The following is a 16,183-nucleotide window of genomic DNA, read 5'->3' as shown; positions in this document are numbered from 1 at the left end:
TTTACTGTCTCTTTTCATCAATTTAATGCATCCTTGGTGAATAAAAGTACTAATTAAAAAAATAAACACACTGACCCCAAACATAAACAAAATTTTTATAAAACATAAAATTAAGAAATCAGGTTCAGTGTAGCAAAACATTTGTTTGCTAATATTTTATACTTTTTGTTTATAAAATTTTATAATTTGTTTATAAATTTAGCCGAATTTATTAACAATAGCCGAACAATTAATTCATGCATAAAAACTCGTTTTTTCACACTAGAGCATGACAAAAATTCAGCTTTTGTGCATTTGTTTCTGCTGTGCACTGAACTTGAAGCTGTTAAACGAAACGTATTGTTACCAGACGATATTTATCTTTGTTTTTTTATTTAGTCTTTCAACTTTTAACTCAAACATGTTTTGCTTACATATGTGAAGTGTAAATGAACTTCAAAGCTAACAAAGTCTAAAAAGGAAAAACAAACAAACAGAAAATATACTGAAACAAAAATGAAAATAAAACAAACAAAAGTAGACCGGATTCAGACCTTTCTCTTTGTCCAGAGGAGGCAGAATGCTGTTGTCCCGGCACACTTTGAAGTAGATCTCCTGCTCCACGCTGTCTGGAATGGCTCCTTGTGGGATGATGATACTGACTCCTGTCTCTATGGAGCTCAACACCCCACCGTTACAATTAAAGATGCCCCGCGCCGTGGCGACCACCGTGTGACCTTCATCTTCCTCATCGTCATCCAGTGCACTAGGGCTAGAAAACAGACAGCAGCGAGTTGTTTAGTAAACAGAAGGAATAAATCAAGCTCTGGCTGATGTTCTTTCATCATCTCACCTGACGGGAACGGCCTTGGGAAGGGCGTTGATGTTGTTGTGCTGATACTTGGGCCTGTTGTCCATGGTGCGTGTGAAAGTGTCGACCCCGCTGTCGGTGTCCAGTGGCTGGGGCGAGATTTGAGGCTTCAGGTTGTTGTTCACACTGGGTTTGGACTGTGTGTCGTTGGGAAGCAGGTTGTGGTTGAATTTGGGGCTCTCGAACTTGCGCTCGAAGGGTCGGGCGGAGCTGGTGTAAGGCTTGGGGACGTAGCGGTTGTAGCTGGTAGGGACGCCTAGCGTTTTGGGAGGGGCGTCCGTGCCGTTGATAGAAGACTTGGGGGGCAGGTAGCTGGTCTGGATTGGGTCGTCCCGGGTGGGTGCTCTGAGAGCCGACAGGTCTGGTTTGGCTTTGGGAGAGCTGTGAGGATCTGGCAGCGAGTTCACTGGGAGATCAGAGAGAACGCATCCAGTTTTTTTTTTGTGGTATAAAAAAAAATCATGCAATCTTTTTGGTATTAGCATTGATTTCTGAAAGTTTGGCAATATAAGAACATTGACAATATGGCCATGCACTATGCAGGGTGGTTCTTCAACTTAGGATATATATATATATATATATATATATATACACACATATATATATTTTTAAATGTTTAATTTAATTTATTTATAGTGTAAAAAATAATGAATTTTCCAGTAATTAATTGTCAGTGCTTTTTAAGCTTGTGTACTCGTTTTCACAAACAGAGAATAGTATTTTACAGTGCTACATTTTCAGTCATTTTGCAATTTTGTGAAAAGTGTGAAAGTATTATTTGTGTGTATTTAGGATAAATAAAATGTTCGCTATGAAATCAGGCATCAAGTCAGGTTTTGTATTCCAAAAATGTTTAAAATGCAATTTCCAAAACAGAAAGATAGCAAACAAAATACATCATTTGAGATGAAATGAAAAAGACAGACATCTCCTGTGATGTTTGTTTAAACACTGTTGGACATTATTAGCAGACAAATTAAACTAGTAAGAGTGTAGTAAAAAAAAAAAAAAAAAAATTCTGAAAGTCCACAATGCCAAACCATAGCTGACCACTCAAGACTCATTCTTACCCTCGATGTTGCCGAGTTTGGGCAGGGATGTGGGTGGAGCAGCAGGCGTGGGTTGGCTGTATGGAGCAGGTGACGGGTTGACGGGCAGCAAGGGCTCATACCTCTTGTCCACAGGACTCACCTTCTCCACAGACTCCGTCCTGAAACAGAAAGTGTGTGAAAGTGTACAATATATACAAGAGTGCCATCGACATACAACAGTAAGTACTGTCTGTCTAGCGGGTTTGATTGTACCTGGCGAAAGGATATGCAATCTGGGGCTGAGGAGGTTTGGGCGGTTCGTGGAAGCGATTGATTCCAGTGTTGGGCTGATTCATGGCCTTGTTGTCAAAGCTGCGGCGGTCAAAATACGACAGCTGCTTCCTGTAATACTCGTCATCTTCATCTGGGTCATAGTGGTTGGAGCGGACCACGTTGTCCCCTACACGCGGCTGAGGTTTCTGGGGCTCTGGGGCTCTAGGAGCAGGAAAAAAAAAAAAACATCAAAAGGAAAGACCTTAAATGTTTATGTAACATCTAATGGTATTTTCCAGAATGAAAGATCAACCAGCAGAGGGCACTACAGGATTATATTAGCATTCTCTACTAACAACACATACTGTTTGCTTGCCACTACTACTTAAAAATAGTGCATTTGAAACTAAATCTCGTAACCGATAAAATAAACAGTTATTTTGCACTTCCAGTACATGAGAATGTGGTAACTTAAGACGATCCATTCAAATAGTTGATCTTATTTCTGGTTTACTCCACGGTTCACACGCTCTGTGGCTGAATTTCCATGACCAGTCAATTCAGATCCTTTTATTATAAATAAAGGCTCGGTTGACGATTGTAGGTGAACATATATACTACTACTGCTCAAAAGTGTGGGGATGGTAAGACTTGTTTAAAAGAAATTAATAGTTTTATTTAAAAGTGACAAGTATAGACATTAATAATGAGACAAAATATTTCTGTTTTTAAATAGATGCTGTTCTTTTCAACCTTCTATCCATCAAAGAATTGTCAAAAATGTACGAGTTTACACAGCAGAACTGTTTTCAACAAAGTGTTGATTTACTCTCATTGAGATACTTTTATAGTTTTTGTTAATTTTTTAAATTTATTTATTATTTATATTTATATATATATAAAAATAAAAATAAAAATGTTTTTATTTTGACAGTTGTAATTTAGTTTGTCAGTTTTTGTTCTTAAATGTCTAGATGTGTTTATTGTTTTTAATATTTTCATTCATTTTTATTTCAGTTCTAGTTATTTTAGTACATCAAGTTAAACTAAATGAAAATGAGACATTTTGTCTTTAGCTGAAATAAGTTTTTAATTTTATTTCAGTTAACTTTTATTTTATTTTATTAGTAATGAAAAGGTTTCATGGTGAAGTCTTAGTTAACTGGAATAACCCTGTTTTCAACATTGATAATGATAAGAGATGTTTCTTGAGCAGCAAATCAGCATAATAGAATGCTTTCTGAAGGATCATGTGACACTGAAGACTGGAGTAATGATGCTGAAAATTCAGCTTTAAAATCACAGGAATAAATTACATTTTAAAATATATTAAAATTAAAACTGTTGTTTTAAATTGCAATATTTTTTTTACTGTATTTTTGATCAATTAAATGCAGCCTTGGTGAGCATAAGAGACTTTTGTTTTAAAAAACATTTAATTTTCAACAATCTGACAGACCCCAAACTTTTGAACAGTACTGTAAGTATGTGGTTGTACCTGTAAGAGGGTTTCTCCTGCTCCAGGTTGCTGAGAGAGTTGGCTTTAAGCACAGGACCCGGTGTGCTCACAGGTTTTGGAAGATCTGTGGGCTGAAGAAGAAAGTGCATCCATTTTGTCAACACACATTTACATAACCCTTCTTGTCTGTGCTAAAGTCAACACTACAGGGATAGTTCACCCAAAAATGAAAATTCTGTCATTAATTACTCACCCTCATCTCGTTCCAAACCCGTAAGACCTTCGTTCATCTTTGGAACACAAATTAAGATATTTTTGATGAAACCTGAGAGCTCTCTGACCCTCTGACGAAGGTCTTGCGGGGGTTTGGAACAACATGAGGGCGAGTAATTAAAGAAAGAATTTTCATTTTTGGGGGAACTATCCCTTTAAGTCAAGTCATGTGTAAATTATTACCAACAAAGCCCTCAATGGAAAACTCTACGTTAAATATCAAAGGGACAGAAACGCACCCTAATTCCTGCTACTTCCGGTGTATCCTTGGCTCGGTCAACAGACACGGAGCGCTTGTTCTCGAACATTTTGACCCGGTTGAGCACAGACTGGGGCTTCATGGCAGGGTCTTCATTGTCGTCATCATCCCTGGGGGGAGGCGGCAATGGTTTGGGAGCTGCAGGGTGAGGTGGTTCTCCTGGAGACAAGACGGCCTCGGGTTTGGGAGGCGGAGCGGGAGGTTCAGAGTTCATTACGGGCTCGTGGGGCGGTGCTTTATACACTCGGTTCGGTGCTCCAGGGTTGTACGAGGGTCTCATTGCAGCGTCACCGTAATACTGCTTGGGCGGATCAGGGGAGCGATGCGCATTTCCTGGGAATCCATGCGGATCGGCCTCGAAGGGCGAGCGGGCGTCGTAGGAGACTGGAGGGGGCGGAGGAGGCGGCTCTTCGTAGCGCGCAGGAGTGGGTTTAGCGTGCCGCGGGCGGTTATCGTAACCCATTGGGGACACACCATCGTATTGGGACTGAGGTGGGCTGAAATCCCTGGTTGGGCCGTCATCGTATGGAGAGCGGGGTTCGTACCCCAGTGGAGGAGGAGGCTGGTGGGCCTGAGGGTAGCCGGACGCGGGCGGCGGTTGGGGTGAAGTCTGCTGCTGGTCGTAAGGGGGCCACTGCTCGTTGTAGTGAGGCACACGGTTATCGTAGTGCAGGTGCGGGTCGTAGTTGTGAGGCTTTGGTTGTGCGTAGCCGCCACCGTCGTAGCCATAAGGCGGGTGCTCATACTGGCGGTATGGCTGTTGGTCCTGATAGACAGGCTGGTGGCTGTAGGAGAGCGAGGTGGGGGGGCCTAAAGGCTGCTGCTGCTGCTGGGGAGGGGGAGGCTTCACGCTGTGGTTCACTCGCACCGGCTCATCTACGCTGTACAGATCCTTTTTATACATCTGTGAGGGACAAAACGTCAGCTGTAAGAGCCGGTTTGACTGAAAAGGCTCAAACGGGATATGAAAATTTTGCAAAACAACCTCAGTCGCTAGGACTAATGAACCTTTTAAGGGTAAAACAAAAAACAGGCAAAATATTTCAAATGAGCTGTAATGAAATATTTAAGTACTAGATTACCATTTCCTTCATGAAATACAAGTGCTTGCAAGGCAGTAAAAAAAGAAGGTATATATGATTTTAGGTAAGTTCAGGTTTTTGGCTTTGGTTGCTGTCCACAAGAAATTAACAATATTTCATCAACGTGAACCAATGAAAACGAAATAAGCTGACAATACAGTCAATTTTTCTAACAGAAATAGTTATATAAAACCATATATTACATATGGTTAGAACAAAAACCTATATTAGAAGGACAGAAATATTAAAATGAGCTCAGTTTTTACATTTTAACTTTAATTTTATAATGAATAAAATTCATCAACAATAATGGCAAATTTTCTATATAATTTAATTCTCTCTCTCTATATATATATATATATATATATATGTGTATATATATATATATATATATACACTCTATATATATGTATACATGTGTATATATATGTATATGTATACATGTGTATATATATGTATATGTATATACGTGTATATATATGTATATATGTATATACGTGTATATATATGTATATATATGTAGATATGTGTATATATATGTATATGTATATATGTGTATATATATGTATATGTATATATGTGTATATATATGTATATGTATATATGTATATGTATATGTATGTGTATATGTATATGTATATGTATATGTATGTGTATATGTATATGTATGTGTATGTGTATATGTATATGTATGTATATATATATAATTTTATTATTAATTAATTTTTTTTAAATAAGTCTCTTATGATAACCATGGCTAGATTTCTTTGAGCATAAATACACTAAAACAGTGATATTACAAAATAAAAATCTTTTCTATTTGAATACATTTCAAAATGTAATTAATTCCTGTGATACAAAGCAAATTTTCAGCATTATTCCAGTCTTCAGTGTCACATGATCCTTCAGAACTTATTCTAATATGCTGGTTTGATGCTTAATTATGATCATTATTGGTGCTCAATTATTAATTAAGGCATTATATGAATGTTTGATATATAAATATGGTGGTGCCTTGCAAGCACTGAAATTAAACTCAATCCTGAGCAGAAAAACCCCCATAAATAATTGATTAATTCATTATGCAATAAAACAAGCATCTTACCAACTTGCTACTCAGCTCTACATTTCTACAGTTTGATAAGAAACCCTTCAACATGTACAGTACCTCCACTTGGTTACACTTCTTTGATTCCTCATCTTTAGTAAAATCTAATAAATTTATAATAGTCCAAGTGGAGCTTTAATGATGTCTTATTCATTGTTTGAAAGGCTCCTTCTCAAGCTTCAAAGTATAGCCTGAAGACAGTAGAGCTGTAAAAGGTCCAACGCCTCCTATAGGACAACTTAACAATCACAGAAGCTCTTACATAACGTCTTCATCTATGAAAACAAACATCGGTTATGAAGACATTATGCAGGATTAGTCCAGTTGTTTTCCTTTTACATTGCTGTAAGTACTGTCTGCAGGTTAAATGAACATGCAACTACAGAAATCCATTCTTGCAAATCAGGGAAAGGTCCGTTTGCAATTAAGTGGCACGTCTACAGTGCATCTAGCGGCCGTCCGTCATTTTTTTTTTTTTTCAGTCTTATGACACTGTTCACAATATATATATATATATATATATATATATATATATATATATATATATATATATATGCATATGCTCTGAGGATCCATTGTTTACATCAAAAAGCATAGTACATTCAAAATGATTAATTCAAGAACTAAAATGCAGTGAAAATAATTAAGGTTTCAGTTTTTTAATAAATAAAACGAAGAATTATTTGCACTAATAAAATACTACAAAAAAATAATAATATGGGGGAAAATATTCCAATGAAAATTATGTTTATGCAACCATATACAAGAAAATTAATGATCTAATATGCATAATTTTACTAAAGCATTTTAATGTTTTAAAAAATATGTATTATAAAAATGTGAAAATTAAGTGATAATACAAATGAATCACTGAATCAGTTATGAACTGACTCCTTACAGTGGACTGTTTGTACTGATTAATGGAAATGATTCATTTTTATGACTCAAATTCTTAACTTAATTACACAATTAAAACCTAGTTATCTTAAATCTTCAATGTTGTTAATGCTATTAAATGGCTCTCATGTGTCAATGATGGAAAGTTTACAACATTTTTTGGTGGACAAAATTCTGACTTTTCTATGGAAGCCTGTTTGTACTGCGGAATAAAAAAATAACTGACATTTTAATTCAGCAATTCTTTTTTTGCAATTCTGATTTATATCTACAGTTCGAACGTTGGTTCTATATATTCTAAAGATTACTTTTTACATATTGCAATTCAATTTTTTTTTGGCACCATGGAATAAATACAATTAAAAAAGGTCATTGCAACTTTTTTAACTCCCAATGTGTACTTTCTTCTCGCAATTCTGAATTTATGGCTGTGTTCACACTTGTGCGCTTCCATTTTAAAACGTATAACTTTTGCTACGGTTACGCTTGTCATTTACACAACTCCAGCGTTTTGGACCCTCGAAAACGGAGACTTTTGAATATGCTGCACACCCCGTTTTAGTTTGAAAACTCCGGGGTTGTGTTTCAGTGTAAACAGAGCAAAACGGAGACTTTTGAAAACAATGCCGTTCGCTCTGCGTATCCTTGACGACCGTATAACAATAACATCATGCTCATTATTGTACCCATGGATATGTATGGGTAGATGCACGCAGACACATCCGCCATCTAAATAATAGGGATCTACATATACATATCTATGGTTGTACCTGCATTAATGGTCATGTGACATGCGTTTTCAGTTGTGTAGTGTAGACCGAGATCGTTTCTGAAACGCAGTGAAAACGCCAGTGTAGACGACGATCGTTTTCATTTTAAAATGCCGTTTTAAAACGAAAACACACTAGTGTAAACAGGGCCTATATCTCACACTTCCCCCCACAATTCTGCATTTAGGCCTATATCTAGTGTTTACATTTTTTCTCGCAATTCTGAGAGATTCAAGTTTATAGCCCACAATTTGGACTTTTTCCTCCCAATTCTGAATTTATATTTTATATATTGCGAAAGAAATACAAACTCACAACTGCAAGATATAAAAGCAGATTTACAGGGAAAAAAGTGCAAATTGTGAGATATAAACTCAGAATTGCAAGGAAAAAAAATATGTAAATATATCAGCCAAATAAAAAGTGCATTAAAATAGTCACACATTCGGAAAGTTGTCACATTCGCTGTCACATTCATGACTATGCAGTATATCGCCCAGCCCTACTACAGACAGAACAAGCTGAAAGAAAGGTCATAAATTAGGAGCCATGCAAGAGGAAGTACGAGGCAACATGTGAGGAGACTGCACTTCTACTTATGCAACGGGCCCTCGTCCTCCTGTGGTGCATGTGTACCAGTTACACAGTCTCTGCCGTAGTGTCAGAGGAACACACGCAGCACACGTGTGGGGTGGGCGGAGCATTCATGCAGACAGTGGAGTGGGAGGAGTCAAAGAAAAGAGTGATAGACACAGGCAAGGTTGAGAAAGAGAGAGCTGGGCTGAACCGGGCCGAAACGGGCCGGAAGCGGGTACAGCTTCCGGTGGTGCTGGTACCTTTGGATCTGGGCCAGGAGGAAGCAACTGGTGGGGGTCGTGTGTTGGGGGCTGAGCGAGCTCAGGTTCGGGCTGGGGGTCGGGAACGGGGACGGGGCTGTTAAGGGAGTCGGCCTGAGGGGTGCCAGACGGCTCCTCTGGGTTCGTACCCGCTAGTGGCGAGGTGGGTTGGACAGCAGGGGGTGCTGCTGCCGCTGCAGAGGGAGGGGGTGGCGAGGCCAGAGCGGCCTCTGCTTGCTGTGGAGTACGGGGCAAAGAGGTTACAGACAGTACCAGCTACAACTAGCAGCTACGACCACCAAATCATCCTTAACCAGGTTAACTGGTAGCTACTGAAAGCTGAATAAGAGTTTGTCTGGTAAAGAATATCACCTGCTCATACAAACTTAAGTGTGCATTTGAATAAAATAGTGTCTTTAGCTTTACAGGAAGCAGAAACTAGGTAGTGGTCCAGTCCTGCTGCATATGCAGTTTAAGATGTTATTAAAGCAGGAAATAACGGTTTACATTTCAGATAATGTGCCAAAGGAAGGAAAAAGGTTTTTTGTTGATTTATACGGTAAATTCTACTATGCAGTACATTTTCACATTCTGATATATTTGTTATTTTATCAGATAATATATTAAACTCGAAAAGATTGAAACCAAATTAGTAAGAATCACCAGAAAAACTTAAAATGTCATGTTAAATAATTTTTTTTTTAATGTTTTGTTGTCTGGTTCATAAATTGAACTGACAGTTATCAGAATTTATTATACATGTAAATGCACTCAATTTCAAAACCACAGGGGTTTATTTTAAGAAATATTAAACTGTGTGTATATATACACACACATATACACATATATTTTTTATATTACTGGTTTAATTGGTTAGGAGTTTAACAATTTTTCCCTGTGTCCTCAAGTTTACCTTTCATCCTGTCAATCTTCGGTTTATCTTAACTAACAAAGCCCTAAATACTAACTTTATCCCTTTAACTAACAAAAGCCAATTCCTTAATGTCATTATCCTCCAGGAAGTAACATCTGCACAAACATCAGCAAGCATTAACGACATATTTTATATAATTTAGTGATTTTTTTAATGATATTAATTGGTCTGTCTGACTTGAATCATTACATCTTGCGTGATAAAATGAAAATTTGTATAATATTTAAAATAAAATAAAAATTTAAAAAACTACCAAGCTACCTAGCACCCTTATATAAAAAATAATGATAGATAGATAGAAAACAATAAAATAAATAAAAACCTACCAAGCTGACACCCTTATGTACGCTAACTCTCCTCACTAAATAATGGCTAACTTTAGATTCTTATTTCTATCTTGTCAGGTTCCATCTTATTAATTTTCTGGCCAGTATGTCAATAGGTTATAATTAGAATTTTTTTAATTAAGTGCCTGAGCATCTTTTATAGAAATACTTCATTAAATTATAACACAAGCATATTCATTTTTTAAAAGTCAGAGTTCAAAAAGCTCTGCATAGCAAAAATGACCAACATAAAACTTTACAGAAGTTCCAGTGAAATGAACAGTAAAAGTAACCAACACACACACATAATGGTACTCATATTCTGTACCTGCTGAGGCGCTGCCATCTTAAACCCGGCCGGGTCGATGCGGTTAACCGGCTCCGGTTGCGGCACAGCATGCTGGTAGCTCGGGTACCCAGCTGCATCCTGGATCACCGGCGGGTCCTCTCGGACAGGTTCGGAAGAGCGTGTGATGGCAGGCTCGCTGGGCAGGCCCACCTCATCGTTCATGGTCTCATCCAGCTCCTGGTCGGTGTAGGCCCCGCCCTCCGTATCGGTGTCCTCGTAGTCGGAAGTGTGGCGGCTGTCGGTGCTGTACATGCTGTACTCGCTGCCCGGTGCCGAGAGGTAGGAGAGGCGGTCATCGTGGATGTCAAGGTCATCGTCAGGAGCGCCATCTGCCTGCATGTGGAGAGGGGGAGGGAGGGATGGTTAGGATGAGTTTGATGACCCACAGCAGTGGATATGAAATTATGGATGGGTGAGAGTGGAAACTAATGCATATCAAAGGCTTGGACTGTAACCGTGTAAAAGCAGAAATAGCTCTGCTTTTTTGCTCTTAAAAATTAGTTTTTTCAATATAGTAAACAAATGGAATGTTTTACATGGGTACTAACCAAATCAATGAATTAACAGAAGAAATGTAGTTAAGCAGAAACTGTTTTAGGGATACACAATATATTTGTGCGATATCGGTTTTCAGCTGACTTTTTTTATTGTATCAGATATATATCGGCAGAATTATATTCAGATTAATTCAGTTTTTCAATTTTAACTATGGTTATACAATTATTATTTATTCAGTTATACAGTTTATTAATAATAGAAAGCCAAATTCATCTGACAACTCTGCCAAACATAAATAAACACTGATAAAACACTGGTCATCCAATGCCGATAATTATAAAATTTCAAACAGCCTTGTTGATATATAGGTCAACCACTAATTACAATTACAGTTACAATTATTTTTTATTGAGGCATTGGCAGTGTTAGTGTTGTCAAAAGAAAAGTCCTGCTTCCAACATCAAAAAGAAAAAATTAAAGGCCGATGCCCATAAATAAAATGAAAAAATAAAAAAATTAAGTATCGGTCGATATATATCGCCTTGGCATTATATAGTTCAACCACTAATTACAGGTATATAATATTATTTATTCAATTACATTGTAACTATAGCAAAATATTTGACCACAGAATGACCATGACTGACCAATCAGAATCAAGTAATCCAGAGAGCAGTGTTGTGTTGACTCATAAATGGGGGGTGGGGCTCTAGACAAATAAGAAACATTTGGATAGAGGCACAAAACTAGTGAAGCTCACCTTGCCCTCTGAGACCCAGACCAACTGGTTCTGCTGCTGCTGGATGGTCTCTTTCAAAGCGCCATACCACCCGTCGTTCATGTTGTTCAAGTTGATGGTGGCTAAAAGGAAGAAGGGAAATTAATTTGTAGTTAATTTACTTAACTACAAATACACCACAAGTGGAACTTGCATTTAAAACAACCTTTATGGTACTTTTGTAGCTTGCAAATGTTCTCATTCATTATATGGACTAGATTGTCCAGGATATGTTTCAAAATTGCTCCTTTTGTGTTCCACGGACTAAAGAAAGTCTAACACGGTTTTGTCACAGCATGAGACTAATGATATTATTTTGATGTTTAGGTCTACTCACTGGTGAAGAGGTGATGGTTGTTCTTTCTCAGTTTGAGAGCACGCTCATACAGCTTTCGGGCGCTCTTCCTGGATTCGGCACAGAGCCTGGTCCTCATGTTCTTGACACCCTGCTTGCTGTCGGGATTCAGGAACACCACAATGGGGTACCACTGAGCGTAATTCAGACGATCTACCGCGTTGGGGGTGATGTCCAGCACGGCATGCTTGTCCTAGCAGCACAAACAGAATCATGAAACACCAGCCGGGTCTTTGCAGGGTCTGTGAGACTACACTCACGAGCTGAGCAGATGGAATGGCAGTTAACTAAATTATCCGAGTCCATACTCACTCGGTCAATGATCTGTTTAATGGTATGGAGACGGATGATTCCAGAGCTGCGCTGGTCTGTGCCTGCATCTCTGGGTTCACTCTCTGAGGGAAGGAGAAAAAGACGTTTTATACCTTCTTAATATAAGAAAAGCTCTGAGAAATCTCTGAAAAAAATATGCAGAACTTACTTGCAAGGTCAAAGTGGTCAGGCTCCTCTCTGGACAGTTTCTCTCTTGCAACATCCGCAATAGGCCCAAAAATGACCACGGGCCTCAAGAAACCAGCTTTTTAAGCAGGAGAAACAACAGGTTAAGTAGATATCCACAAAACATTCTCCTTCAATGCAAGTCTATCAGATTATTTCCTGCAAACATCCACAGACAATCTGAAAATGATTAGCTAAGCTTAAAATAGATGCTCAAACCTGAAATGACCATAGCAACTAAAAGCAGGTTTATAAACAGCCTACCTTCTCGAAGCACCACTCTTTCATAAGCGGGAAACTTTGTTTGGACGGGTTGAGCAGAAAGGTCCTCTCTACTCTTCCTCAGGTTGCGTTTGGAGCTACGGAGGCCTCTGAACCTCCAGAAATCGGCCCGATCCCCTCCTGGAGTCTTTGGGAGAGTGTATTGGACACTCGATAACTGCTCAGCCCTGCAGAGAACATAAAACAACAGTTCAAACTTCAAACTCTACATATTAAACACACGACTCAATGCAAACTAGTACAGATGGCTTCTATACCTATTCTTGTTGGGGATGATGCCCCGTTCTACCTCCTGGTGGTTCTTGCCGATGCGGATGGCAAGCCAAGAGCCCAGTTTGCCATTGTAAAGGGTGTCAACCACCCTGAAGACCTCCCCCTTATTGAAGCTCAGGCCGTAGGGCGACTCCTTCTCGTACTCAAAATGGGTCCTGATGTAGAACGAGTCACCTACGTCGGACTCTACAATGCGCCGGTACACTGGGAAGCAAAGAGATTTACGGCATTATTATTTTGCGGTTCTGATAAAAATCTTGACACAGTTTTGCCGGTCTTATCTGGTTTAGTTTATCAGACAGTCTGACAAGTGTCCAAAATTCCTTTAAAACCATTAAGAACCAGATCAGTCTGACCAGCGGAAACCAGCTCGTTGAAACGGCAAATCAGGCTATACTTAATTTTTTAACTTTCATTATATAATGTTGTGCAAGATCCTATCCCTACACAGAATGTCCTTTTAACAGCTGACATATCATTCATCCTCACCATCTTTCTTTTTCTGGGCCAGGATGGTGACCTCCTCTCCTTTGGGCAGGTCCAGCAGAAACAGCACTGCCTCCTCGCGGATGATGTTTGCAAAATCCACATTGTTCACCTGGGAAGGGTTTAAAGAAAACCAATTTAGAACAAAAACTCCTCTCTAAAGGGGTCTAACGAATGAGAGGAAAGTTTCAAGACAGGTTTGTGAAAAAGTGTGACTGTGTGGTGAGGTCTGTAAGACAGGCAAGGTGACAAATGTTCTGAATAAAGAATAGATATGTTGGAAAAACCCAGAGACGAAGAGAAAGAGAAAGGAGATGGAAATCAACGTCACCAGGGAAACCATCCTGAGAGAAGGCAAGCATCTTCACACACACTGAGGTTTAACGGCATCTATACAGCACGAGAGGGACATTTTGGAAGTGCGAACCACCATAAAACTAGGACTGCCATTAAAGAGCCCGTAAAAAGAAGGTTATAAAAGCCGGGACACCAAATCTCCCTTCACCCACAGGTCTTTAAGAGTCCCACTCAAGTTATTCATCACAAGAGCTAAACGCCACCACAAACATCTTCAGGCTCAACTGCTGAGAAACTATAAGAGATTAAATGACTTGAGCATAAACCAAGCAGGTATCAACATCAGACAGGAAATGCCCATTCACACACACACACACACACACACACACACACACACACACACACACACACACACTCACACAATTAGCATGAAAACATCAAGCTGCCTACCTAAGCAACATTTTTAGGCATATCTGGGCTGCCTGACCTGTTCCAAATAATGGGCAAATTATGCTGCCTTATTAGGTACCTTGTTGGCAAAAACTGTCGAAAGGAGTGTACATTATAAATAAATGTAATTTATTAAAAATGTATCTACAGAAAATCGAGAGATCAGCCCAGAGTTATTATAACTAAAAATGGAAACCATAAAAAATTGTTGATTGCAGTAAACATTAACCAAAATAAAATATGAAAAAATTCTATTCAGCTAATTGCTAGTTTAACTTAACTAAAATAACTAAGCTAAAACTGAAATAAACATTAATAAGAACTAAATAGAATTATTAAAAAAAACACTAATAAAAATGTCAAAACGTACAACAAAAATACTAAAACTTCCACTGAAATTAAAATAAAAACAAAAATAAACAATACAAAAATACTCTGGTTCAGGCAAGGCTAAATTTAAGCAAATATTATTGTGTATTTTAATATATTTTTGTGCATATTGCAAATATGTATATTATTATAAAGACTAGCTATTATAACAATGGTTCCAGAATTCTATTTATTTTAAGCATTAAAACAAAAAACTAGCAAGGAGCCGTAAATCAAACTAAACAGGTCCAAGTTGAATCAACGCAACATCTGAAGCAAAAAAAATATTTTTAATCGGTAAACAGACTACATAACCACTGGAATACACAGAAGCTCAGAATTACACTACTGACCATGAATCATACAAATATCTGAAGTTTATTACTAAACATTCATTTATATACAAATATATAAGCTATTTAAGAGTGAAACTGCAATGCTTCATGGGAGTATGTGGTCACTTGAGTTCTTTGGCCAGAGCTCTGGCTTCCACAGTAACACTGACTGCTCTGATTGGTGGATTGCTAGCAACCAAATGTACAGCAACCTGATGAATCCATCGCTGTCAAAGTGCCCTTTACAGGCAGCTGCCTATATAAACAGCTTTTAGACAGAAGTTGCATTAATTAATCAGTGAAGTGGTTACACTGAATCAAAAACATGATCGTCTCACCCTGAGAATCTGGTCTCCTTCCTCCAGGCCCTCTTTAGCAGCAGGACTGTCCTCCAAAACTCCCGCCACAAATATCCCAACGTCATTCCCGCCAGCGAGTCTCAACCCCACGCTCTCGCCCTTCTTAAACTTCACCAGCTTCATGCTCGGCCTGAGGGTGGACACACAAACATAAGGACATCTAGGACATTTCATTCTCAATATCTCTAAAACACGGAGTTTGGGGAAAGTCTGTGAGGCACACCGTAAGATGCTATCATCGTGCGTGACGCTGGGCACTGGGGCGTCTGCCGGACTAACAGGTAGGTCCACGTCAGGCTGGCCGGGTTGAGCGTACACAGGCTTCGGCTCTGAGGACATCAAAGCACAGAGTGCATTTCAGTAAAGTACATGCGCACACACAAAAATGTCACCACAGGAGCGTGTCGCGCTCTGGGAGGTCACAGAGACGCCCAGCGGGACGGAGCAGGTGTGAAGACACTGTCACAACTGACAAACTCCCGCTGCTCGTCACCGCCTGAGCACAAACCCAGGTTGAGAATAATGTATGTTCGATCACAGTGTGTTCATGTGTAGTGACCTCTGACCTGGCAGAGGGGGGAGCTGTTTCTCTTCTCTGGCTGCCGTCTGCTCTTTCGGCATCTCCTCCGCCATCTTAGCAGGTACGGGAAGCGGGCCGGCCTTTGAGACCCTGTCTTCATCACGGCTTCGGTGACTGTGAGTGAAGAAAAAAGGACAACACAAAGCAAAGCTGTTAGAATCACACACATTAAACAT

The 16,183-nt window shown here is 39.1% G+C and overlaps 1 protein-coding gene across 4 annotated transcripts in view; it reads right to left on the bottom strand.

The window, feature by feature from the left end:
• LOC306868469 (tight junction protein 1-like) overlaps positions 1-16,183 on the bottom strand; it is a 62,820-nt gene that overhangs the window by 4,107 nt on the left and 42,530 nt on the right. For 3 of the 4 annotated variants that reach the window (XM_079414650.1, XM_079414649.1, XM_079414651.1), the window contains exons 9-26: positions 15,994-16,121; positions 15,651-15,756; positions 15,407-15,557; positions 13,621-13,729; positions 13,116-13,335; positions 12,841-13,025; positions 12,560-12,655; positions 12,391-12,473; positions 12,061-12,271; positions 11,706-11,806; positions 10,427-10,780; positions 8,839-9,075; positions 4,126-5,049; positions 3,653-3,744; positions 2,155-2,376; positions 1,921-2,060; positions 833-1,256; positions 534-751 (exon numbers count right to left, since the gene is read on the bottom strand). In XM_079414650.1, coding sequence (XP_079270776.1) covers positions 534-751; positions 833-1,256; positions 1,921-2,060; positions 2,155-2,376; positions 3,653-3,744; positions 4,126-5,049; positions 8,839-9,075; positions 10,427-10,780; positions 11,706-11,806; positions 12,061-12,271; positions 12,391-12,473; positions 12,560-12,655; positions 12,841-13,025; positions 13,116-13,335; positions 13,621-13,729; positions 15,407-15,557; positions 15,651-15,756; positions 15,994-16,121 — 4,001 coding nt within the window. The remainder of the gene's footprint in view (positions 1-533; positions 752-832; positions 1,257-1,920; positions 2,061-2,154; positions 2,377-3,652; positions 3,745-4,125; positions 5,050-8,838; positions 9,076-10,426; positions 10,781-11,705; positions 11,807-12,060; positions 12,272-12,390; positions 12,474-12,559; positions 12,656-12,840; positions 13,026-13,115; positions 13,336-13,620; positions 13,730-15,406; positions 15,558-15,650; positions 15,757-15,993; positions 16,122-16,183) is intronic. The other variant, XM_079414652.1, reaches the window with a different exon arrangement.

This window comes from Barbus barbus (genome assembly GCF_936440315.1).
Source record: "Barbus barbus genome assembly, chromosome: 50".
In the NCBI taxonomy this organism is placed as follows: Eukaryota; Metazoa; Chordata; class Actinopteri; order Cypriniformes; family Cyprinidae; genus Barbus; species Barbus barbus.
This window is presented reverse-complemented; position numbering and strand designations above follow the sequence as displayed.